At 37.9% G+C, this 26780-nt stretch overlaps 1 protein-coding gene across 3 annotated transcripts in view; it reads right to left on the bottom strand.

Annotated features, from left to right (window-relative positions):
• FoxK (forkhead box K) overlaps positions 1-26780 on the bottom strand; it is a 57091-nt gene that overhangs the window by 16074 nt on the left and 14237 nt on the right. For 2 of the 3 annotated variants that reach the window (XM_067787906.1, XM_067787905.1), the window contains exons 4-6: positions 2571-2985; positions 323-507; positions 1-96 (exon numbers count right to left, since the gene is read on the bottom strand). In XM_067787906.1, coding sequence (XP_067644007.1) covers positions 1-96; positions 323-507; positions 2571-2985 — 696 coding nt within the window. The remainder of the gene's footprint in view (positions 97-322; positions 508-2570; positions 2986-26780) is intronic. The other variant, XM_067787907.1, reaches the window with a different exon arrangement.

Raw genomic sequence — 26780 nt, 5'->3', positions numbered from 1 at the left:
CACCATCAGCAGCACGCTGCTCAATTGACATGCCCGGCGATCCAGGAGCCGATTGTAAAACGAAATCCTGCAATGGTGAACTCTCACGAGAGTTATCTGTGAAAAAATAAAATTTAAGATTTATTTAAATAAAAATGCCTATATTGATCTAAACAGATCATTGAAAACCTTTAAACACTTAGGCCCACTTGCAGAACTTTTTAACTAAGAGTTAATTTTAAAACTTGCCAACATTGTATGAGATGGTAACTTTAGAGAATAAGATAGCATGCCGTTCTACATGTGAGCGAACAGTAATTGTTCGTCCATTTACGCTACATACCCATGTGACTCGGTGAGACTGGTGCCGAACGTGGCATGCCATATGATGGACGAAAGCCTTGGCTGCTGCGTTGACGACGCTTCTTATAGCTATGATCAATCAGTTTTGCGCCACTATCGGGATCAATACGCCAAAAGCTACCTTTGCCTGGTTCATCTTGAGAGCGTGCAACTTTAATGAAATACCTGGTAAGAAACAATTATTGATGTTTTAAAAATAAAAACTCTTGTATATTACGAAGATAATTCCGAAATGTTCCCGAAAATTAGCGAAATAGCCCCTAGAATATTTCCGAAATAAACTAAATCATAAGAAGCAAAGAAATAATACCGTTCTAATCCTAGAAAGTATCGAAATAATCCCTAAGCCATTTCCGAAAAAATCACGAAATAGCTCCAAAGTATTTTGAGATTGGTCCCTAAAAGTTGTCATAAACTATTCCTAAAGTAAACGGAGATAGTCCCGAAAAGAACTACAAATGGTAACGAATTAGTATCGAAAACAAACCAGAAAGATCCAGAAAGTCCCAAAATGATTACGCAATATTTACGAAATGGTCCAAAACAATTCAAAAACTGTGCCGGAACCATCCAGAAATACTTTTGAAGAGTCGCGATATAAAATCAAATTTTTAAATCACAAGAGCTCTTATTAAAGACATATGTATGTGACCTGGAATCATGAAACGACCGTATTGTGCGAAAATACCGTTGTTCACTTTTTGAGTGATTCTTAGAGGAAATTTAACGCGCAAATCGCATTTAAAGCCAAATTGGACCACAAATAAGATTTTTTGAAATATTTCGATCCATGCGCCACCTATCGAAGATATCGTAGTCATACGATTCATAACTTATTATTATTTTTACGAATAATTTAACGGATTCATATTTACCGTTTGAGTGAAACTGTTTTTCGGCAACTGATTATAAAACACGATTCGGGCCCAGGTCAATAAACATTTAACTATTAAAAATATGTAGTTAAAAAATTACTGGACGTTGAAATTTTCGATTTGTACAAATATCAGTTGGCCTATAAGATCTAATGTAGTCATATTAATCGTTCCCGAGATGGTCGGGCTAGTACCTCAATGGTGCTTGTTACCGGAACGTACCGGACCTATATCCGACAGAGGACCATCAACATTGATAACACTCCCCAAACCTTCGGGGGTGTCTCTATCGTTAATACAAGAACAGACCCTTGGTGTATACTGCACTGATCAGGATGATGATCTGAGTCCGTCTGTCTGTTTAAACGCAAGCTAGTCCCTCAATTTTTGAGATATCTTGATGAAATTTGGTGAGCGGGTATATTGCCCGATCAGACATTTGTAGGAACTGACTGGATCGGACCAATATAGCATATATCCCCCTACAACTGATTTTTCAGAAGAAGTTTGTTGTCATATCTTCCTCAATTTATCAGATAGATTCAAAATTTCACCAGAATATATTCAAACAACGATAAAGTGGTGAACACTTTCATCATCGCCTAGGTTACAAACTAGACATATTGCAGTTGTTACGTTCCTGAAAGATCTCGCACTAAGGTTCAAGAGACCACCTCTCGCACGGAGAATTAAGCTAATGGCATACGCTGAATGTTCGTCCCTGGGTACAACCTTGTTAGCTGACCTAATCATGTGAAAACGACTTCATAGCTTAAAAGGACATTAAACGGAAATGTGAAGCTTCCTAAGGCCAAAATAATGGCATATCAATTTTTAAAATCGGACGTCAAATAACCAAGTTACAACGAAAAAACCTTTTCCTCTGTATTTCGAAGGATAAAAAAAAACATTTTTTTTCCGAAACCCTCTCAACATAATCTTTAAATTTAGGGGCGGACATTAGCAACTTTTTTTTCGACCCAGTCTAATGTACATCATGTACCCCATATAACCGATTGTTGAGTTAAGAGAGTCATAGTCATAGCTATCTCATGCAGACAACAAGAAACAGGAAACTTTGTGTGAGGATTACCAATCTATCATTTACTTATTGGATATTTATCGAAAGTGTTGCTTATGTACATCTGCTTTCTATACATTACATATGTATCTTGGCTGTTATTCGAAAATTACGAATGGGATAAGATTATAGCTCATATGTGTATGTGGTCTTCAGCACAGCCGAAAACAGTCCCATCCTTACTTTTTCATATTGATTTAATATAATTGCGGCCAAATTAAAAAACATAACCCCAAAATTGTTACATATGTACATTTTATTCATCAACTCACCTGTTCAAACTGAGATTGTGGCGTATAGAATTTTGCCAACCTTTATTGGTTTCTTTACGATAATATGGATAATGTTTTACAATAAATGAATAAATGCCCGATAATGTCAATTGTTTATCCGGTGCTGCGGATATTGCCTGTACAATCAATTGAGCATAGCTATACGGTGGTTTCTCATTGTGATTGTAGCTAACAGTTGATGGTGTTTGGAATAGATCTTGCTGTAAAAGCAAAGTAAAACAAAGATGAAATGTAAACAAACGATAAAGAAAGCAAACAAATTGTTTATACAAATTTTCTAAATAAATATTTACGTTTTGTATATTGCTATTGCTATAGTTGTTGTATGTAGCTTGATTCTGATGAAAACCTTGACGCGGGCTGGCTGGGCAACTATTTGCAGCACTTATTGTACCTGTGAAGATGAACATGGAAAAAAAGAGTAACGATATGTTTATTAGTAATGCAAAACTTTGAAATATGAAATTGAATTTATTTTAAACAAGTAAAGGTGTCTAAGTTCGGGTGTAACCGAACATTATATACTCAGCGTGAGCTTCAATTGAACATTTCATTTCAGATAAAATACTTTTCTACATAACACGTGGCACCGCCCGTTTAAAAAAATGTCTCCCCATTTCCTCTTACAATAAAACACGATACGTGAAATATCATTGATTCAAAACTATTTTTGCTAAGTTATAGCTTCCCACTCAGCATTTAGGTGATTCAATTTTGAATTTCCCTACATATCAGTACAATTAGATTACTCTTTCTGACTAAATAATGAGTTATCAAAGAAGTGAACAAAAGAAATAATCAAATATTAATACTTTTGATGATCAAAAACCGAATATTGTTTTTCAATCACATTTTGGAATCATATTTGAATCAAATGTGTTTAGTTTAGGTAATCAAAAATTTTTAATAATTTTTCAATCAGCTTTCTGAGTCTTTTCCGACTATCTTTGTTGACTGAACAATAAATTTTATACTTGTTAAAATTTTACTTTTCATTGAAAATCTTATTTTTTCACGTGCACATATTTTTTCAATCATGAACATATACCCAGTAGATATTGCGGGAAAGGCGGCCGGCAAGGTCGTTGGTCAGGCTTCGTGATATGGGATATAGACTTTCTGACCGCGGACACTCTAGCCTTCTTACCAGTTTCGACTTCATCCCGGACAGAACGGACTACTGTATGCCGATAACTGCTCCCTATACAACCTTCACCCCAGTTATTCCAGAGAGAGAGGATTGGGGAAGTTGAATTATCTGGGGCATGGGACCGGTTAACTTGTTCACGGATGGGTCAAAGCTGGATGGAAAGGTTGGTGGGGGGGGGGGGGGGTCTTTTGTCAAGAGCTAAATTTAATCCGCAAGTTTAAGTTGGCTGATCACTGCAGTGTATTCCAAGCGGAAATTGCTGCGATTAAGGATGCGGTGGATGGAATGCTATCCAGTGCTATCACGGTTAGGGAATTTAACATCTACTCTGATATCCAAGCGGCTATCAAGGCCTTGAGCTCAACTACAGTGCGATCGAGGGTGGTCTGGGAGTGCCTGACCTCGCTTGCGATTGCATCGAATTATTTTACAATTAAGATTATCTGGGTCCCGGGCCATAGTGATATCCCGGGTAACTGTCAAGCGGATCTCTTAGCCCGCATCGGTACAACTGAACCGGATGAAGATGGCTGTAGGGATTTCGGGATCCCGCTGGCCACCTGTGGATTGCTCCTCCATAGCTGGGCCTCGAATCAGCTCAGCAAACGTTGGGCGGATACCACGTCTTGCAGGGTAGCAAGATCTTTCTGGCCAAAAGTGGATGGCAGGAGGTCTGCTGAAATAATTGGGTTCACTAAGGCTCACCTATCAATGGTCATTGGGGTTTTGACGGGGCACTGTCCCATGGGTATCCATGCGGTACGTCTCAATATACTGGAAACTCCATCCTGCTGCAGCTGTATGGAGGATGATGAGGTGGAATCACCAAATCACTTTATGCTTGATTGTCCAGCTTTTCCCAGAACTAGGCGAAAGTACTTCGGTCGCGACTCACTTGGATCTCCCGATGATATATCCAAAGTTGAGATCGGTATCATTCGGAACTTTATCGTTGCTACCCAGCGATTCTCTAAGTAGCTAGATCTAAGTCACCGTTATTTTTGGTGTATATGGTATCACAACGGACCTTCGTGTTGTCCAAGTGAGCTATCCTTATCAGGGCAGCTACCACCTAACCTATCCTATCCAATGTATTTATTTGAAATTTGTTTTATATCTAAGTTGCCGTAGTCTTCAACCGATCCCATCCATTTTTACTAGAAATATTTTCTGCTATAAGGAAAATTTGTCTACCCAATTTTATTACGATCCGTTAATTTTTCTTCGCGTTATGGCGCCCGAAACATAGAAAATTGCTTAGTCATAAAAGGGGCGGTGCCACACCCATTTTCAAAAATTTTAGTGTTTTCCAATTTAATGTTATAATTTCATTTAAAAAGTAAAATTCTGTTGATACAAAGCTCTTTTTCGCTAAGATATAGCTAATTATTTTCGTCTACGACCCTTTTATAAATCTTTTGTATAAAAGTGGGCGTGGTCTTTAACCGATCTCGTCCATTTTTTGTAGAAATATTTCCTGCTAAAGGAAAAACTCGTGTACCCAATTTTATTACGATCTGTTAATTTTTCTTCGAGTTATGGCTCCCGAATCATAGTCATAAAAGGGGCGGTGTCACGCCCATTTTTTAAAATTTGAAGTTTTTCCTATTTATTGTTATAAATCCACTAGGGAAATGAAGTACCATTGACATAAAGCTCTTTTTTGCAAAGATATAACTTATTTTATTCGTCCACGACCCTTTTAAAAATCTTTTATATAAAAGCTATTTCGTTAATTTTTCTTCAAAGCATTCTTTATAGTAAAGACAACCTCTCTGCCGATTTTTTTACGATACCTTTAACGATTTTTGATTTATGATTAATAACATTTGTAAAATTGATTTTATCACAAGTGGGCGGTGCCACCCCCGTTTTAAAAAAAATTTTCAAATTTTTATCAAGTCTCAATATCAGTCCACACGTCAAATTTCAACATTCTAGGTGTATTATTTATTAAATAATCACGTTTTTTGTGTTTTCCAAAATATTATATATATAAAAATTGGGCGTGGTTATCATCCGATTTCGCTCATTTTCAATACCAATCTATTCTGAGTTCAGATAAGCTCGTGTACCAAATTTGGTGAAGATATCTCAATATTTAGTCAAGTTATCGTGTTAACAGACAGACGGACGGACGGACACGGCTCAATCAAATTTTTTTCGACACTGATGATTTTGATATATGGAAGTCTATATCTATTTCAAAGCACGCTGAGTATATTATTATTACTACCCAGCCAGCATTTTTTGAAAATTTTGATCAAAAAATATTTAAATATCATACCCCAAGATGATTAAAAACGTTCAAATTTAAAAGCATTTTCTGTTCGAAAATTAACGTATCGTCGGGAGAAAAATGTACCATAAATGTGATTATTCTTGAATAATCATTTATGATTCATATTTGTATTTGTATTTGTATTTATTAGGCAATTCATCCCAGCACAACAATTTGACAAAAATTATTTTACAGTGCTAGTCGGTAAAAGGCATAAAATAGGAACAATCTAATCTTGAAACTTAAAGCTAATGACTATGGCTAAGAAAAGGTTACAACAAATAATATATTTAATAAATAGTAAATAGATAAATAAAGGAATGATAGAGTACATTTGCTTAGAAGGAATCAGTATTTTAATTGTCTAGGTTATTATAGAAACTTGTTAATTCTTTATTGAAGAGCAGAGCATTGCTTATAAGCCTAAGTCTAGAAGGGAGCGAGTTCCAAAGACGTATGGAATTAATGAAGAACTGGCGATCAGATATTAGCATACGATGTCTGAAGTGGGTAAGGAGAACAGATCTAGACGACTGGAGAAAATTTAGCCTCCGATACAGATAGTCAGGTTCCTTCATATATATTAATTTATGTAGCGTAGTGAGCGTTTTAAGTTTAATAAGGTTATCGAAAGAAATGTTTAGCAACCTGTAAGCATGTTGAGAGACGTGGTCAAGTCTTTTCAACCCATAGACGTATCTAGCAATGTTGTTATACACAACATTAAGTTTCCTCTTACATACATAGTCACAATTGGAGTAAACCTCACAACCATAAAGGAACGTAGGTATTAAGTACGCTTTTGCTATTAGTAGACGAATATGTAACGGGGTAAAATATTGTGTAAGCCAGAGTGTACGAAGCATCCCATACACTTTTCCCACTGTGCGGAAGATGTGATCTTTCCATGTCAGGGTTTTGTTAAAAACTATACCTAGATTTTTTGCGGTGTCAACGTATTCTATAATAGTGTTGTCTAAAATTAAATTTTCCATTCCACTTTTATCTAGTGACCTTCTATGAATGACTATACATTTCGACTTCTTAGGGTTAAGACATAAGCCGTTCATAGAAGCCCACGTACCAATTTGACACAAATCGTAATTTAAGTTATTAATACATGAACTGGTACGATCACTAGGACAGCACATATACAATTGTACGTCGTCAGCATAAATGTGAATATTACAATACTTGAGAACACCAGGCAAATCGTTTATATACAAAACAAATAACAGGGGACCAAGGATTGAGCCTTGTGGGACTCCTCTTAAAACACTGACGAAGTCAGACTTTCTGCTACCAACACTTACTGCCTGAGTTCGGTCGGCCAAATACGATCTGATTAGGGCTGTTGCACAGTTGGAGAAATTAAATAGGTTGTCCAGCTTCTTGCAGAGAACGGTGTGGTCGACCGAGTCAAACGCTTTTGAATGGTCGAGAAGAGTCAGGAAAGCAGTAAAATGTTTGTCAACTTGTTCTCGAATATCCTCTATCACCGATAGGAGCGCCGTTTTACAGCTACGATTTGACCTGAATCCAGACTGGGAATCTGTGAGGAGGTTATTATTCTGCACATAAGTATTTATCTGGCAGTGCAAAATTCGTTCGACGACCTTGGAAAGGAAAGGCAGAATAGCTATAGGCCTATACTCCTTGTTTTGCTTGGGGATTGGGATTACCTTAGCAACTTTCCAACATTTGGGAAATACACAGGACGTCAGCACAGAGTTAACCAAGTAGGTTAAGTGAGGAAGGATTTTAGGAAGAATTATTTTTAAAAATTTCGGACATATACCATCGAACCCCATAGCATTAGACTTTACTGAAAGAATGGCTTGAACGACATCACACTCATCGACACTAGCAAACTCAAGAGGACCAAAATCAACATTAGCGCGAATACAATGATTATCAGCACATATATTGTCAGTTGAGATTGGCAGATTTACAAAATTTATATTTATCTCATTAATGTCTACATCAGGGAGGACAGAAATATCACATTTGGATTTTCCGATACCAATATGTTTAATCGACTTCCAGGTTTCCTTCGAACTCAAAGCAGCACTAAACTTGTTATTATAAAATTTCTGCTTAGCTGACCTAATGGCTTTGTTTGCAGCGATCCTAGCTGTTTTGAAGCAGTTGTGAGCCTCCAGGGTTTTGTATCTTTTCCATCGTGAGTAAGCAAGGTTACGCTGGTGAATTAAGTGTTTTAGATTGGCACTAAACCAAGGGGTATTATTGTGTGTAGCAGCTTTGAGTTTCACTGGCACATAGTTGTCGAAAAGCCTAATGATATGGTTCTGTAGGAATGATGCCTGATCATCGACCGATGTCAGTGTACGAATCAAGCTCCACTCAACCGACTCCACCGCTGCATTAAGGGAACTGTAATCTATGCTTCTAAAATCACGATATGTAAAGGAACATTGTATGTGTGACGTTTGGAAGTTGTAACTAAGAAATATTAGATCGTGTTTTGAAAAGCAAGATGCCGACAATTGATCGTAGTGGAGCAATTTCAGGGGATCATTCACAAAAAATAAATCCAGCAAAGAAGAATTTGAGTCAGTAAAGTGTGTAGGTGAAGTTAAATTGGTGGGAAAAAGTCCAAGAGACTCCATACTTAGCTTTAGAGTTGAGTCGACGAGAAGGTTGGAGTTTGTTTCTGTCTGTCGGCGACTGAAATTTGATTATTACGGCCGGATCTGTCACGCTGTTGTCTATTTTCCGTAGCCGAAAAATGCTCATTATAGGTATTGGTTGCAATCTAAGAGTGGAACAGAGGTGATGAAAGACACTTGCTAAGTTTTCTCCTTCCTTAAAGGGAATTCCGTGCACACGGACTTCACTTGCGGCAATATGGCTCTCTTGCTTTGACGCATTGTTTTTGAGTTTTTTTACTTCCTCTTCGAGATAACCAACGCGCTCGAACACACTCTCCAGCTGAGTAACTCTTGCATTAAGCTCACTGACCTCTTTCTTCAGCACCACAAATTTGTCTTCTAGTTTTTTGCATACGAATTCGATGAGCCTTTTTTCCGAGTCCAAAATTTGCTTAGCAACCAGATCGTTGAACTTAGCAAATCGCTGATCCATGCTTTGCATTAAACTAGGAGAGAAGCCGCTGATCCGTTGCACCTTTTTGGCGCTATCAACCTCGTTATTAAGGTCGTCACCACGACGTTTACCATTGACTTGATCCATGGTGTTCGAAAAAAAACGGGCCAAAAAATATTGCTCCAAGAAACTGGGTGGCAGCTCTAACGCAGCTTAGATTATTATGACGCAGGCTTCAAGTTTAGCATAGACGCAAACCACAAAATAAAGCTTGAAGCACAAACTTCAGTGACTATAAAACTTTTGGCGGGAAGATACACAGTTGATGAAGGTGTCAAAGAAAAACAAGTTGACTAACAACAACAAAGCAGGAGCACCAATCGCAATATACTGCCAAGTTAGTAAAGTTGGATTGGAGATCACCTGGACAGAGGATCTTACTTTCCACAGACAAATGTTACGTTTATTAATGTTTAGACACAGGTTGTAAGAATTAAGACTCACAATAAACAATGAATTTGAAAATTTTAAGAGGAGCACAATATTTCGAAACGCTTTTTGTTCATATCTAATATCATTGTAAAATTGGGCTTTAATTGTTTTAGAGTAATATTTGAATGCTTTTCACAGTCATTTTCTGATCATATTCGTGAACATATTTCAATAATTTGGGTTGAGATTTTTGTATCATTTTTGAATGCGATTATGATGCATTTATTCTTCATATCTCATTCAAAATAAGATACTACATGCTAATCTTATTTCATCAGGGGGAGAAAGCATGCGAAAGTGAGCTATTTGAACCACAGGTCACTCGCAAACAAACTTGACCGATATACACCTGCGACTACAACATCCAACATCAGTTATGATCGTCAATATCTTATAAAACGATAAGGTACGGGATGTTGAAGCCGTATTCAGGTATGTCAAGAGAGTTTCACTTACCTGGGGTTCAAATAGCTCACAAACTTTGTATTGTCCAACCATTACGTATTTTCTTGGAAGCCGAAGGTGGAGAAATGATTGGGGACATCTTCGGTTACGAGCAGCATTTACAATGTATTTTGTATAAACAAAACAAATTTTATATAAGTATTTTTTCTAACTTCATGATTGAAAAAATATGTGCACGTGAAAAAATAAGATTTCCAATGAAAAGTAAAATTTTAACAAGTATAAAATTTATTGTTCAGTCAACAAAGATAGTCGGAAAAGACTCAGAAAGCTGATTGAAAAATTATTAAAAATTTTTGATTACCTAAACTAAACACATTTGATTCAAATATGATTCCAAAATGTGATTGAAAAACAATATTCGGTTTTTGATCATCAAAAGTATTCATATTTGATTATTTCTTTTGTTCACTTCTTTGATAACTCATTATTTAGTCAGAAAGAGTAATCTAATTGTACTGATATGTAGGGAAATTCAAAATTGAATCACCTAAATGCTGAGTGGGTATTAATTGGTCTGGAAGCACTGCGACCTTTGTGCAGATCTATTGTGCAAGACCTTTCAGCCTAATTTTGTATCTGGAGGCTCTTGATGTATCTAAGTACCTCTTCGTGCTTTTTACTCCATGTCACATAGGGATTAAGAGTCCCACCACCTAGATGGGATAATCTCTGCCTAGCTAGAGAGAGTGAACCGGCCTTTCATCATCCAGCTCACAGAAACGACAAATTTGGGTATCAGATAGATTTAATTTACTTAGGTGATATCGTAGACCGCAGTGTCCCGTGTAGTACCCAGTAAGAGTTCTTAGGTTAATGAGTTTGGCTGATACTTTCGTTGCCGGAAGTATAAACAGTTTGGCCTGCCTTTGCCCTGGGCAATTAATCCAGTCACGTCTGACTTGTTTAGTTTCCCAGTTACTTATAGTTTCCCAGGTGTGTGCTTTTGTGAGTCCACAAAAGGGCTCTGGACCATAGTATGCTGGTGTAGCACCCTGCTTTGCTAGGTAATCTGCATGTTCATTACCTTCATGTCCCTGATGTCCGGGAACCCATCCCAACAAAACCTTGCTTTTGGCTTCCAGGGCATTAAGGATTTCAATTCATTCATCCACTAGCTTAGATGTAACTATGTAGGATTGCAAGGCACGCAGTGCCGCCTGGCTGTCCGACATAATGTAGATGCTCTTCGATGTTGAGCCTCTCCGCAGACATTCTCTACCACAGACCTCTATTGCATGAATTTCTGCCTGAAATATGGTGGGGTAACATCCCATTGGTATCGATTTTTTGAAGTTTGGCCCATAGATGCCAGCTCCCGTTCCTCCGTCATCGAATTTCGATCCATCCGTGTACCAGATCTCTGAGTCAGGGTCGTTATAAGGATTCCCTATTTCCCAGAGGGTCCTGACCACAATGGACACTTCAAACTTCCGTGAGATTCTGAGCTTAGGGGACATTACGTCACGCAGTTGCAATGAGGGATTTCCTATGAATTTTCTTATTACTTTGATATGTCCTATCATATTTCCTTCCTTCAACTCAGAAATATTTGGAAGTCTTAGTGCACCTAGTGTTGCATCTTTCTCTATCAGAATAGGGAAGGGAAGTATTCCCACTAAAGCACTAAGTGCGTTAGTAGGGGCGGTTCTCATCGCACCCGTTATGCCAACGCAAACTAATCGATGCAGTTTGCTTAGTTTAGCCGTTGCCTTTCTTTGCGTGGCCTTCTGCCACCAAAGTAGAGAAGCATAGGTGACTATTGGCCTTACGACAGTATTAAATGTCCAATATACCATTTTTGGACAAATCCCCCATGTTTTCCGTAGAGACGAGTTCAGGCGAAGAAAGCTCTTTTTGCCTTGTTAAGGATAGCATCCAAATGAGCATTCGGCGTGAGGGTTATATCCAGTGTTACTGAATACCGTATAGTTACAAACAATACGGAATACTTTCTAATGCGATATAAAAAATGAATGTGAGTTTGCCGCCTAAGGTCTCCGAGACCCCAAAGCAGATTTATGTAGTTCAAAATAGCGTCATAAAAACCTGAAGTGTTGTTGAGATGAAGCAGATGAAGCGGCTTTTGGAGAAAAGTTCTTCGAAAGATTTATGGACCTCTACGCGTTGGCGATGACGAGTACAGAAGAAGATTTAATGATGAGCTGCACGAGCTATACGCAGACATCAACATAGTCCAGCGAATTAAAATGCAGCGGCTGCGCTGGATAGCCCATGTTATGCGAATGAAAGATGATGCTCCGGCCAAGAAAGTGTTTCTATCGGAACCCGCCTATGGAAGCAGAGGTAGAGGGCGGCCCCAACTCCGTTTGAAGGACCAGGTGGAAAACGATTTAAACTCCCTTGGTGTGACCAATTGGCGCCGTTTGGCGGAACGAAGGAGCGACTGGCGCGCCTTGCTGGACGGCCATAACCGTTTAGACGGTCAAGTGCCAGTTAAGTAAGTTGCTGAGAATGTTTTTGTGGTCAGAAGCCGATCTAGGGCCTTATTATGTAACTCCATTCGATAGAAATTTCTTTGGGATTTAAAAAAAAAAATTCGATTCGACAGCTTTCGAATCGCATTTCTACTCAAATCGAGTTACACATGTTGAGACCCCTGTTCAAAAAAAAAAAAATATTTATGCTGCTATTCGGTAAAACAATAAAAAAAATTTATTAATTTTAGAGTGATGCGCGTGCATATCAACTGATATGGAGCTAAGTGCCACCTTTGTCCATGCGTTAAGGATTGTCGGACTTCGAATTTTGAAGAGGATGGAGCTGTATCCATTTGACCATTTGGAACTACTTCACAATCATTTTGAGACCATATCGGCACCAATTCGAACCAATTTCAGGATCACTACCGGACTAAATAAATAAAAAAAAATAAATAAAAAACTCTACCGGACTATTTTAGGTATAATTTCGGGACAATTAAATGCTCATATTTCAAGACTGCTTTCGGACGGATTCGGTACACTACTACAACAACAACGGATTCGGTACAACTTCAGGATGCAGGAATTTAACTCCAAACAAAGTCCAATTTGTTTCGGACAGTGTTCCAAATTGGTTCTAAAATAGTCTAAAAAGAATTCCGAAGTGATCTTGAAATGATCCTGTACCTATTCTGAAATTGTTTCGTATCAGGCCCGAAATAGTCGATATGATTACAAAAATAGTCCCGAAGCTTACCAGAAAGGAAGCTTAAGCTATCCAAAATTTTATAGAAACGATTCTAAAGTTTACCCGAAATGATACCTAAAATAATCACGAAGTGATCCTGAAATCGTTCCGAAACCGTCCCAAACTAGTTTCCAAATTATTCTGAAGTGATCCGGAAGCGATCCTGATATTGTTCCGAATTGGTTCCGATAAAATCTAGGAATGATTCTGAAGCCATCTCAAAATGTTCACGAAACGGTGCCGAAGAACTCACAAAATAATCCACGGCGGAACCATACAAGGTGGCAGCACGGTGCAATACCTGCAAACATAAATAAAGGTTCCATGTACTTTGTTTTTGTAAATCGATAGACTAATGTCAAAATCGTACTGGGCAGGAAGTTGATGTATCAAATCATATTAAAAAAGTATAAATCAGCTGTCACCGTGCTGCCGCCTTGTATAGTTCAGCCATGAAATGATCCAAGAATAACCGATCCAGTTCCATTTCTGCCATAAAAAGCTTCTCGTGAAAATTCATCTCGTCCAAGACAATTTAATTCAATTTGTTCAATTCGTCCCGCCAATTTGTAGGTAAAAATTAAAAAGGAGTATGACGCAAATTGATAGAAAAGCTCAGCCTATATGTCCGTCCTTGCAGGTAAATCGCGCCAAGTATTTATCTTTTATTTATAAAATCACAGTAGTACCTTTATGATCCTTAAAATAATACCGAAATGCGCCAGAAAACAGTTCTGAAATAATCGTTCGAAAACCGCAAAATTATCCCGAAAGCAATACCGACATGTTCCCGCAATAATGCCGATAATGATGTTTACAATGGTCTTGGCATGAAGCCGAAATTATTCAGAAAGCATTGACTAAAATATACCGAAACGGTGCCAATATGATTTCGAGAACAACGGCGAAATTATCTTGAAAACAATTCAAAGTTTTCCGGAGGTAGTCCCACAATAATCTTGAAATTATTCCGAAGTGATCCTCGGAATAGGCCCAGAGATAGCCAAAAAATGGTTCAACCACTGACACATGTCAAAAATTGTTTAGACCCCGTGAGCCATATACTTAATACCATGTTAAAAACGCCTACCTGATATAATCGTTTCTGACATTATTGATGATATTCCGCAATGAAAAAAATTTAAATTTCGCAACTGCATACATACGTTCTCAAACAAAAAGAAATTAGAATATTTTAATATGTTTATTTTTTGATTTCCTTTTGTTCTGAGTTTGATTTTTAAGTATTACATTTTGCGCAAAAACTAAAAAAAAAAAAAACTAAAAATAAAATAAAAAAATTTTAAGCCCTTTCTTTATATAAATGGACAAAAACAGCGAAAAATGTCTCCTTATATAAATACATATTCTTGCTAAACTTTGATTTTTAAATTTTGACATAGAAATTGCAAAAATATTTATGAGAAGTAAAAATATAAAAGGTGAGCACACATTACTTGGATTGGAAAGTTGGTAGGAAAGGAAATATTACTAGTCAATCAATTGCGCTCCACCTTTATATTTTTACTTCTCATAAATATTTTTGCAATTTCTATGTCAAAATTTAAAAATCAAAGTTTAGCAGGAATATGTCTTTATATAAGGAGACATTTTTCGCTGATTTTTGTCCATTTATATAAAGGAAGTGCTTAACATTTTTTTATTTTATTTTTCTACTTTTCTTACATTTTCTCGGTGTCTCAACGTACGTGTTAAGTTTTACGCTTGTAGCTCAATGAGAACTTACATAAAAAGCAATCTCAAAATTCCCACCGTTCCGTTTGATTTTTCTAAATATCTCAGTCCGCGCGCCCCCAGCGAAACTTTTTGTATTGTGTCATCGGCTGTCATCGACCTCTGAATTAAGCTCTAAGTTTTAACCTCTAGCTCATCGACAAGTTACTTAAAACCCGGTTTCAAATTTCCAAATTATTATCTAATTTTTTCGATCCGTGCGCCACCTAACGGAATTTTTTTCTCCTATTGTTCCTTTATCACGGTGTCTTAAGTTACTTACTTACTTACTTAATTGGCGCTTAACCGTCTAAACGGTTATGGCCGTCCAACAAGGCGCGCCAGTCGCTCCTTCTCTCCGCCAACCGGCGCCAATTGGTCACACCAAGGGAGTTTAAATCGTTTTCCACCTGGTCCTTCCAACGGAGTGGGGGCCGCCCTCTACCTCTGCTTCCATAGGCGGGTTCCGATAGGAACACTTTCTTGGCCGGAGCATCATCATGGCCTAGCCAGCGCAGCCGCTGCGTTTTAATTCGCTGGACTATGTTGATGTCTGCGTATAGCTCGTACAGCTCATCATTAAATCTTCTTCGGTACTCGCCATCGCCAACGCGTAGAGGTCCATAAATCTTTCGAAGAACTTTTCTCTCGAACACTTCCAAAGCCGCTTCATCTGCTGTTGTCATGGTCCATGCTTCTGCCCCATATAGCAGGACGGGTACGATAAGTGACTTGTAGAGTATGATTTTCGTTCGCCGAGAGAGGACTTTACTTTTCAATTGCCTACCTAGTCCAAAGTAGCATTTATTGGCAAGATTGATTCTTCGCTGGATTTCAGTGCTGATGTTGTTGCTAGTGTTGATGCTGGTTCCCAAATAAACGAAGTCTTTTACTATTTCGAAATTATGGCTGCCAACAGTAGCGTGGTTGCCAAGGCGTATATGCGCTGACTCTTTGCTCGATGACAGCAGGTACTTCGTTTTGCCCTCATTCACCATCAAACCCATCTTTACCGCTTCTTTTTCCAGCTTGGAGTAAGCAGAACTAACAGCGCGGGTTTTTAGGCCGATGATATCAATGTCATCAGCATATGCCAGTAATTGCACGCTTTTATAGTATATTGTTCCAGTGCGGTTAAGTTCTGCAGCTAGTATAATTTTCTCCAGCATCAAATTAAAGAAATCGCACGATAGGGGGTCACCCTGTCTGAAACCTCGTTTAGTTTCGAACGGCTCGGAGAGGTCCTTCCCATTTCTGACTGAGCTGATGGTGTTGCTCAACGTCATTTTGCACAGCCGTATAAGTTTTGCGGGGAAACCAAATTCAGACATAGCGGCATATAGGCAGCTCCTTTTCGTGCTGTCGAAGGCGGCTTTAAAGTCGACGAAGAGGTGATGTGTGTCGATTCTCTTTTCACGGGTTTTTTCCAAGATTTGGCGCATTGTGAAAATCTGGTCGATGGTAGATTTAACAGGTCTGAAGCCGCACTAATAAGGTCCAATCAGCCGGTTCACGGTGGGCTTCAATCTTTCGCACAATACACTTGAAAGGACCTTATATGCGATATTAGGAAGGCTGATTCCACGATAGTTGGTGCATTTTGCAGTATCCCCCTTCTTGTGGACTGGGCAAAGAACACTTAGATTCCAACCGTCGGGCATGCTTTCGTCCGCCCATATTTTGCTAAGAAGCTGCTGCATGCGCCTTACCAACTCCTCGCCGCCGAACTTGAATAGCTCCGCAGGCAATCCATCAGCGCCCACGGCCTTGTTGTTTTTCAATCTGGTTATTGCTATTCTAACTTCGTCATAATCGGGCGGGGGGACATATATTCCATTATCATCGATTGCGGGATCGGGTTCTTCATCTCTGCGTGGTGAATTGCTGCCTCCATTTAGGAGAGCAGAGAAGTGTTCCCTCCATAATCTAAGCACTCTCTGGACATCAGTTACAAGGTCGCCGTTTTCATTCCTACAGGAGTTTGCCCCGGTCTTAAAACCTTCCGTCTGTCGCCGTATTTTTTGGTAGAATTTTCGGGCGTTATTCCTGGTGGCTAGCAGCTCAAGCTCCTCGCACTCACGCCTTTCTGCTTCTGCTTCTGAAAAGGCGTCTCGCTTCCCTTTTTAACTCACGATAGCATTCACACACTCCTCTTGTCGCGCTCGCTTTTAACGTAGCTCTGTAGGCAGCGTCTTTTCTTTCGGTTGCAACGCGGCATTCTTCATCATACCAGTTGTTTTTTCGTGGCCACCGGTAACCAATTTTTTCCTCGGCGGCAGTACGAAGTGCTTTGGAGATATGCTCCCACTGCTCCTGTATTCCTTCAGGATGAGTTGTGCCCTCAGAGAGCAGGTGTGGGAGTCGAGTTGCGAAATCATTGGCAGTCTGTTGTGATTGAAGCTTTTCGACGTCTAGCTTTCCTTGTGTTTTTTGTTCCTTGTTTTTAGCCGCGTTGAGGCGGGTGCGTATTTTGCCTGCAACGAGATAATGGTCCGAATCGATGTTACGTCCTCGGATCGTGCGCACATCTAAAACACTGGAGGCATGCCGTCCGTCTATCACAACGCGATCGATCTGATTGCGAGTATTTCGATCAGGAGACAGCCATGTAGCTTGATGTATCTTTTTATGCATGAACCTCGTGCTTGATATGACCATGTTTCGAGCACCGGCAAAGTCAATCAGCCTCAGTCCGTTAGGAGAAGTTTCATTGTGTAGGCTGAACTTTCCGACTGTAGGGCCAAAAACACCTTCTTTGCCCACCCTGGCGTTAAAGTCGCCAAGCACGACTTTTATATCATGACGGGGGCAGCGCTCGTATGTGCGTTCTAATTGTTCATAAAAAGTGTCTTTCACCTCATCGTCTTTCTCCTCTGTCGGCGCATGGGCGCAGATGAATGATATATTAAAAAATTTTGCTTTTATTCGGATAGCAGCGAGACGCTCGTCTACAGGCGTGAACGCCAGCACTTGGCGACAAAGTCTCTCTCCCACCACGAATCCGACGCCGAAACTGCGCTTATTCGCATGGCCACTCCAATATATGTCACAAGTTTTGATCTTCTTTCTTCCTTGCTTCGTCCAACGCATTTCTTGGATGGCTGTGATGTCAGATTTTGCTTTGACGAGGACATCAACCAGCCGGGCATCTGCACCAATCCCATTCAGGGAGCGGACGTTCCAGGTGCATGCCCTCAATTCATTGTCCTTCAAACGTTTGCCATGGTCGTCATCAATAGAGAGTGTATTTATCCGAGGTTTGTTGTTATATTTCATTGGAGTATGGTTTTACGTGGCGGGTCCCAAGCCCAGCGCACAACCCGCTCAGCGGGGGGGTGTCTTAAGTTACTTTACTTTAAAATCGATCTCAAAACACCAAATTTCCAAATTCTTATCTAAATATTTCGATCCGTGAGCCACCTAACGGAATTTTTTCTCCTTTTCTTAAATTTTCTCGGCGTCTTATCCTAACTGTGAAGTTTTACAGTTGTAGCTCAATGATAACTTACATAAAAACCAATCCCTAGATTCCCTCCGTTTCGTACGATTTTTCTAAATATCTCACTCCCTGCGCCCCCTAGCGACTCTTTTTGTATCGTGTCATCGGCTGTCATCGACCTCTGAATTAAGTTTAAAATTTCAAGTCTCTATCTCATCGAGAAGTTACTTAAAAGCTAGTTTGAAAATTTTCAAATTTGTATCTAATTATTTCGATCCATGCGCCACCTAACGGATTTTTTTCTTTTTGTTGTATTGTCACGGTGTTCTAACATATGTGTAAAGTTTTACGTTTGTAGCTCAATGAGAATTTACTAAAAATCGATTGCAACATTTGTATGAAAAGGGGACAAACAAATTATTTCGATCCGTGCGCCAACTACCGGATTTTTTTCCTTTTGTTGTATTGTCACGGTATTCTAACCTATGTGTAAAGTTTCACGTTTGTAGCTCAATGAGAAGTTACTTAAAAATCTATTGCAAGATTTGTATGAAAAGCGGACAAACATTCATCCGACCTAATATAAAGGAAGTAATAAAAACCAGTAAAGAAGTGTAAGTTCGGGTGAAACCGAATATTAAATACCTAGTTGCGATGTAATGATCAGTTTTAGGTCCCCTTGTCCTATTCCAATTTAGATCAAGTTTCTATAAAAGCTGAAATTTAAATTTCTGGAGCCCCAGCAGGTGTGGTTAGTTTAGTTTTACTATGAAAATTAAGTCCAAGAAATTTTATCATTGAATGTTTAAGAAAAGGATCTCTATACACTTAAAATTACAGAATTTACCTACTCAAAAGAGTAGAAGTGGCCTACTGCCGACAAATATGTGTTTAGTTGAGTTTAGTTTTGAGAGTTAAATATTTGTGCAAAATCTTACTTATGTATGTAAATTTTTTTTTACATTTTAAATTTTTTTTGTACACCTGATGTAGAAAAGTTGGCGTCTCCAGTGCGTTAAGTACCTTAGAATATTCTTGCGGTAGGTATGCCTATCGTAAAATGTCACTACACTCCACATAACTAAGATTTCGACTTTGGTCGTCGGCTCCTAATGGTGCTAATCTACGGCACATACCGGACTAATATCCGGCAAAGACCATCATACCGCATATGGCTATAAGATAAACATAAACTATAAATGTACATATATGTAGATGGTAACCAAGCAGGAGGTACAAAAGTTGTAGAAGGTGAAACGTCTAGACCTTAGGAGAAATATGTGAAGGAAGCAACGGAGAGTATAAAAGCAGCACAAGCTGAGTAATCAGTAATCAGTTTGATTTAAACGCGCTATAAGTGATTATGTACTACTCCCAAAGTAGTCTAAATAAAGCCCAGTTTGCAATACTAAATATTGGAGTGATTTATTTAACAGTTTAGCGATTCGAACGTTAGCAGAAGGTGTAAAAAAACCAGGATTTCCCTAAATTCTTTCCAGTATGAACTAAAAAAAACGCGCCCCATTTCAATCCTTATAAAATTTGCTACTTTAAGCTGTGGCTTCCCAGAATATTCGAAAAAGTCACTTGCAGCTGATTTCGAAAAAACCAGCGTTAAAGTTTTTAAAGCATACTTCATCGTTTGGTTGAGAAATGTAAATTGATATTTGATGGAAAGATTAAAGTTTACAGATTTCGAAACGCGCACTAACTCTATTTCGAGAAAAAGGTGACTTTTTCGGTTATGCCGGGAAGCCACAGAAATATTGCCTATGACTACTGGAGGTGGAATACCAGTGTAATTAATTACCACCAAGCAATTGTAAGTTTTGTTTCGGTTAAACTTTTTACACCAAGTTTTTTAAACATAAGCCTACTTGTCAAATGTCAACCGTACTGTATTAATTAGCAAGGGCGGCGTCTTTTTATTTCTGGCTAGTATAAATTTTAATTTTTCTACTTAATAAAAATGTTTTTATAAATTTGTATTTCAAGTTATAAGATCAATCTACTTTCACATTTTATAGCTATTTGCTAAAAAAAATTATCCCATTCTTCGATATTGAAAAATCGATCGTGATTATCGTCCAATTTTGCCCATTATTAATGCCAATTCTCGCTGGGTCCAGATGAACCCGTACACCAATATTTGCGGACGGAAATACTTCAATAAACTCCTCTTTTTGCTCTGAACATTCTATAATATGGAATAGAGATATACGCCGCCGATTTTGGTCGTTTTTCGCACGCCGCCGCCGAATGTCAAAAAAACGGCGCGGCGGCGGCGGCGTCCGGCGCGTTACTATATTTTCTATTCGTTTAAGACTATTTAGGCCATTATTGTTCATGTCGAAAATTGCGCATTACTGCCAGTTATAAGAAACTAATTGCGAAATTTAACTATTTCTAACTGTTCAAAAGTTATTTAAAACAAGTAAGGAAGGATAAGTTCGGGTGTAACCGAACATTACATACTCAGCTGAGAGCTTTGGAGACAAATGTTGGAGATATTAAATTGTTTGTTAAAATTTGACTTAAATTTTTTTTTTTAAAGTGGGCGTGTTCGTTATCCGACTTTGCTAATTTTTATTTAGAACACATATAGTAATAGTGGTAATGTTCCTGCCAAATTGCATCATGATATCTTCAACGACTGCCAAATTACAGCTTGCAAAACTTTTAAATTACCTTCTTTTAAAAGTGGGCGGTTCCATGCCCATTGTAAAAACGTTTACTAATGTTCTATTCTGCGTCATAAGGTCAACCCACCTACCAAGTTTCATCGCTTTATCCGTCTTTGGTAATGAATTATCGCACTTTTTCGGGTTATCGAAATTTTCGATATCGAAAATTGGGCGTGGTTATAGTCCGATTTCGTTCATTTTAAATAGCGAAATTTCATTAAGATACCTCAAAATTTACTCAAGCTATGGTGTTCACGGCCAGACAGACGGACGGACGGACATGGCTAAATGGATTTCTTTTTTCGTCCAGATCATTTTGATATATAGAGGTCTATACCTATCTCGATTAGTTTATGCCATTACGGGGTACCGTTATGCAAACAAAATTAATATACTCTCTGAGCTCTGCTCAGCTGAGTATAAAAACAGGCGCTTTCGACGTCAGCTTAACACGGACTTTGCATCACCAAATTCACCAAGTTATTAAAACAAAACACTAAAAGAAAAGTTATATGTATAATAAATTTATATGCTCACTTTGCATATTTTTTTTCAAAAAATTTATAATTAACAATGAATTCAAATAAAATGACCCAAGGCGAACATGTTTTCAAATTGTCCTGAAGTTGTTAAAAAAACCAAAATACACAAAAAACTTGCCGATTTTTTAAAAAATTTATATTGCGATTGGCTGAAAGAATAAGAGAAATCAGTGATGCAAAATCGTTTAGTAGGTTCTAGGGGCATAAACACTCCTTTGAAATGATTCTTACCTCATACTTAAGTTGAGGATATATGTACGTATGAGAAGGGTTTGAAAAATCACTTGGGCTTACATTCAAACATTTGTTGTTTATTTGCGAACCTATATAATAGCGCCTGAAATGATAATTTTGATTTTCACCCTTCATCCTTCAACACCCAAGCCTCCCGGTTTGACATTTCTTAAAATTGGCGGCCCTATCCAAAACTAGTCCCCTGGAGTGAATTACATTGATTATAGCCTATCAACCAAGTTTAATATCACCAACACCTTACGGCTCCGTTTACAAATGTGAATACGTAGGCAGATATATTAACCAGGTGAGGCTTTGTCCTTCGCAAGAACAGACAAAGGGGTGAAGCAAAAACTTTCCAAGACAGTCGAACAAATGACCGGGTTTGCTACTACCCTAACGTAGTGGACAGTCGAACTAGTCCGCAAACTGAAGCTACGCGGTTATCCTTAATGAGCTCTTATAGCATAAGGTCGAAAAAAGACAATTAACATCTTTCAACTTAATTGTTGTAAAGCAAATCAAATTTTGTTGTCAATAAAGAAAAAAAAAATCGGTAGACTTTCATTCTAAAATATCGTTTTGATTTAACGAAGACTATTGAAATCAATGTTGTGAACACACACGTCTGCAAACTTTGGTCTACATTTTAAAAATTTTATCCAGGGTCCTTGTAAAATTTTAATAATGTAGATGCGCCGAGGATTATACGATTTTCACCCATGAGTTACGCAATGACATCCACTTAGACTGCTTATGATTTCGAGGGCGGCCGCTTGGCGGAATAGTCACTCCTTAACGTTTCAAGGTGTTTCTCTGGTGTAGCTCGGGAGCATAGCGCGACAAAACCACCCGTTAGAAAGTCTTCGGAGCTACACATTGAGCTTCTAGGAAAGTGACGTCGGAGAAGGTACATATGAGTTCGAAGTCGCAGTCCTAAGGCTTCTGTGCAAACATATGGTGTGAACATCAGGAGGCGTGGTAGCGACTGGTGGTCGGGATTGCTTCTATTCGCACATCGGGAATTATAGCTCTTAATCATCGGGAATTGTAGCTCGAAAAAACTGGATGCGCCCTGTGTCACAAGAGTCATGAGTATTAATAGACCATTAATAGAAACAGTAAGTCGCCTTTGTGCGTGACCGCCAAGGAGCCACAAATTATTTAAAGAAATTGTGTTCGCGACGATTATTAGGAGTTAACACCAGGTGAAACTACGCTTTGCACGAGATATACAGACAAAAGTGTGACCATTTTATGTATCTCTATTTCTTTTCAGCAGACGCAGCAGTACAAATTCCAAAGACCGGGCTTAGGGTCGAAGCCTCTCTGGTGTAAGTGAACGAGGGACAATCCCTCCCCAAGGAGCTACTCCTAAAAATTCCCAGCCAGCATTTTTTGAAAATGTTGATCAAAAAATATTTAAATATCATACCCCAAGATGATTAAAAACGTTCAAATTTAAAAGCATTTTCTGTTCGAAAATGAATGTATCGTCGGGTGAAAAATGTACGTTAAATGTGATTATTCTTGAATAATCATTTATGATTCCTATTTCGAAACGCTTTTTATTCATATTTGAAATCATTGTAAAATTGAGCTTTAATAGTTTTAGAGTAATATTTAACTGCTTTTCACAGTCATTTTCTGATCATATTCGTGAACATATTTCAATCGTTTTGGTTGAGATTTTTGAATCATTTTTGAATGCTATTATCATGCATTTATTATTTATATCGCATTCAAAATGAGATACAACATAATAATCTTATTTCATCAGGGGAAGAAAGCATGCGGAGTGAGCTATTCGAACCACAGGTAACTCGCAAACAAACCTGACCAATATACACCTGCGACTGCAACATCTAAAATCAGCTATTTTCGTCTACATCTTAAAATACGGATACGATACGGGATGTTGAGCCATATCCAGGTATGTCAAGATAGTTTCACTTACCTGGGATTCAAATAGCTCACAACAATCATTATGTATTTTCTGGGAAGCCGAAGATGGAGAAATGGTTGGGGAAATCTTCGGTCACGAGCAAAATTACATTATTTTTTGTCTTGAAGAATATCTTTTGTATAAATAATAAAACTTGTATATATTTTTTCTTAGCTTTATGATTGAAAAAATATGTGTATGTGAAAAAATAAGATTTTTAATGAAAAGTAAAATTTTAACAAGTACAAAATTCATTATTCAGTCAACAAATATATTCATAAAAGATTCAGAAAGCTGAATTAAAAATGATTATAAATTTTTCATCACCTAAAATAAACACATTTGATTCAAATATGATTCCAAAATGTGATTGAAAAACTATATTAAATTTTTGTTCATCGAAAAGTAGGCATATTTGATTATTCTTTTTGTTGATTTTTATGAAATATTACAATTTAATCATCAAAGGATTTCAAAAATGTTTCCAAAAAGTGATCGAAAAATTATTTTCAGTTTTTGTTCATAAAAAGCATTCATATTTGATTATTTCTTTTGTTCAATTGTATGATAACTCATTTTTTAGTCAGAAAGAGTAATCAAATTGTATTAATATGTAAGGAAATTCAAAATTTAATCACCTAAATGCTGAGTGGGTTTTTGAACGATCGAAAATTGCCAAAACGTTGATTTCCTTAAACACATACAAAAAAACCTTTCCCAAATATTATTTTTTTAAATAGAAAAATCAAGCTTTTTAAAGTAAGAACACCGGCGTACGTCGGCGCTCCGCCCACGCCGCCACCGCCGGTATATAATAGAGCCTACGCGGCCGCCGCTCATAAAGTGATCAGCGTAAACCTCTAATATCTAAGCACAACTAGGTATAACAAATTTGCAAATAAGATAATTACGCACTACGTACCTGGAAATACAGGGTAAGTTGTGCGAATTTAGCTACATCCACCATGTTTACATTCATGCCTGGTACATGTGTACATACATATGTACATAAATATAGAATTATTGTACTTTAGCAAGGTAGTGTTTTTGGCTTTTTGTTTTGTTCCAATTCGTTATATTTTTTCGCCAAAGGCGCGCCGCATAAAAGCGCTGCTTTGTGTCGTATTTCATTGCTTGTGTCGGCTGTACATATTTGCATTTTTTGTTTATACAATGACGACGATCGTATCAAGTGTAAGTGTATAGCAAATAAATATGTATGTTTGTGTATAAAACGGCAATAATAACAAATATTAATTAAAAATACCATTGCTAAAAGTTAATAAAACAACAGAAAGAGATAAAAATTTTAGCTGAATGAAGTGATGAATTTTAGTAGATTTTTCTTATAACCAGCAGATCGCTCATATTAATACATACTCATATTAAGAATGTTGTTATTGTTGTTGTAGCGATAAGGTTAATCCCCGAAGGCTTTGGGGAGTGTTATCGATGTGATGGTCCTTTGCCGTATACAGACCCGGTACGCTCCGGTAACAACACCATTAAGGTGCTAGCCCGACCATCTCGGGAACTCATATTAAGAATCGCTCGCTTTTCTTCTGGCATTATTAAATAACCACTCAACCGATTTAAAAGGAAATATTTGATGGCTTAGGGAAATACGCCAAGTAGTTTCTTGCATATTTTTCTTTACAATATTTTCTGTACATTACAGGTGTACATCTATATATATGTATATTCCTGTCCATCCCACCAATATAAATTACAGCAAAGAGTAGCGAAAAATTTAGAAAAACGTTTTTATTATCTTTAAAAAAACTCCCAAAAAAATGATTTTAGCTTTAATTATCTGTTATTTACTTCTATTTTAGTTTTTATTGACAAAATAAAAAGGACGCCACTCACTGTCGCTTTCCAAAAATAGAATTAGGTTTAATCTGGCTACAACGGTTTTCGTGATTGATTGTCGTGCTGCTCTGTCGCGCCGAAAATAATGACACTCATAACATGTGTAAAAATAATATGACAGATGTGACGGCTACACCGCCGTCGGGAATGTAATCAGCCCTAATCTCTATACCAAATACGGAATACCTGCTTCACCTGACAGCCGATTTCAATATTCTTGTTTTTATAAACCACTACGAAACTATGTATGTATATGAAAATAACGCAAGATACCGTTTTTATACTCAGCTGAGCAGAGCTCACAGAGTATATTAATTTTGTTCGCATAACGGTACCCCGTAGCGGCTTAAACTAATAGAGATAGATATAGACTTCTATATATCAAAATGATTTGGGCGAAAAAAGAAATTCATTTAGCCTTGTCCGTCCGTCCGTCTGTCCGTAAACACGATAACTTGAGTAAACTTTGAGGTATCTTAATAAAATTTGGAATGTAATTCCAGATCGCTATTTAAAATGAACGAAATCGGACAATAATCACGCCCACTTTTTCGATTTCGAAAATTTCGAAACACCGAAAAAGTGCGATAATTCATTACCAAAGACGGATAAAGCGATGAAACTTGTTGGTGGGTTGACCTTATGACAGAATAGAAAATTAGTAAAATTTTGGACAATGGGCGTGACACCGCCCACTTTTAAAAGGTAATTTAAAAGTTTTGCAAGCTCTAATTTGGCAGCTGAGTATGTAATGTTCGGTTACACCCGAACTTAGCCTTCCTTACTTGTTTAAATTGCATTCATCTGTACATATAAGATACATGTAGTTAGATAACTGAGAAGTTCTCCTGAGATTATATTCATTTCTGCGATGTATCTACTTTCTCAGTAGACAGAGGCATTTGTCATATTGTAGCTTCTGTAAAATTATGATCTTCTTTCCATTCTCCCCTCCCCTCCATGCTTGATCCCTGTCTCTCCATCGTATTTTTCCCTTTTCACTTTCTTGATTTATCTCTCTTCTACTCCCACTTAATTCTTCCTTCATATTCTTCTTTTCTCTAGGTTTCTTGCACCATACTCGCCCTCTCCG

The sequence above is a fragment of the Eurosta solidaginis genome, chromosome 5 (assembly GCF_040869045.1).
Source record: "Eurosta solidaginis isolate ZX-2024a chromosome 5, ASM4086904v1, whole genome shotgun sequence".
NCBI classification, from domain to species: domain Eukaryota; kingdom Metazoa; phylum Arthropoda; class Insecta; order Diptera; family Tephritidae; genus Eurosta; species Eurosta solidaginis.
Note: the sequence above shows the minus strand (reverse complement) of the source record. Positions and strands in the feature narration are given on the sequence as shown.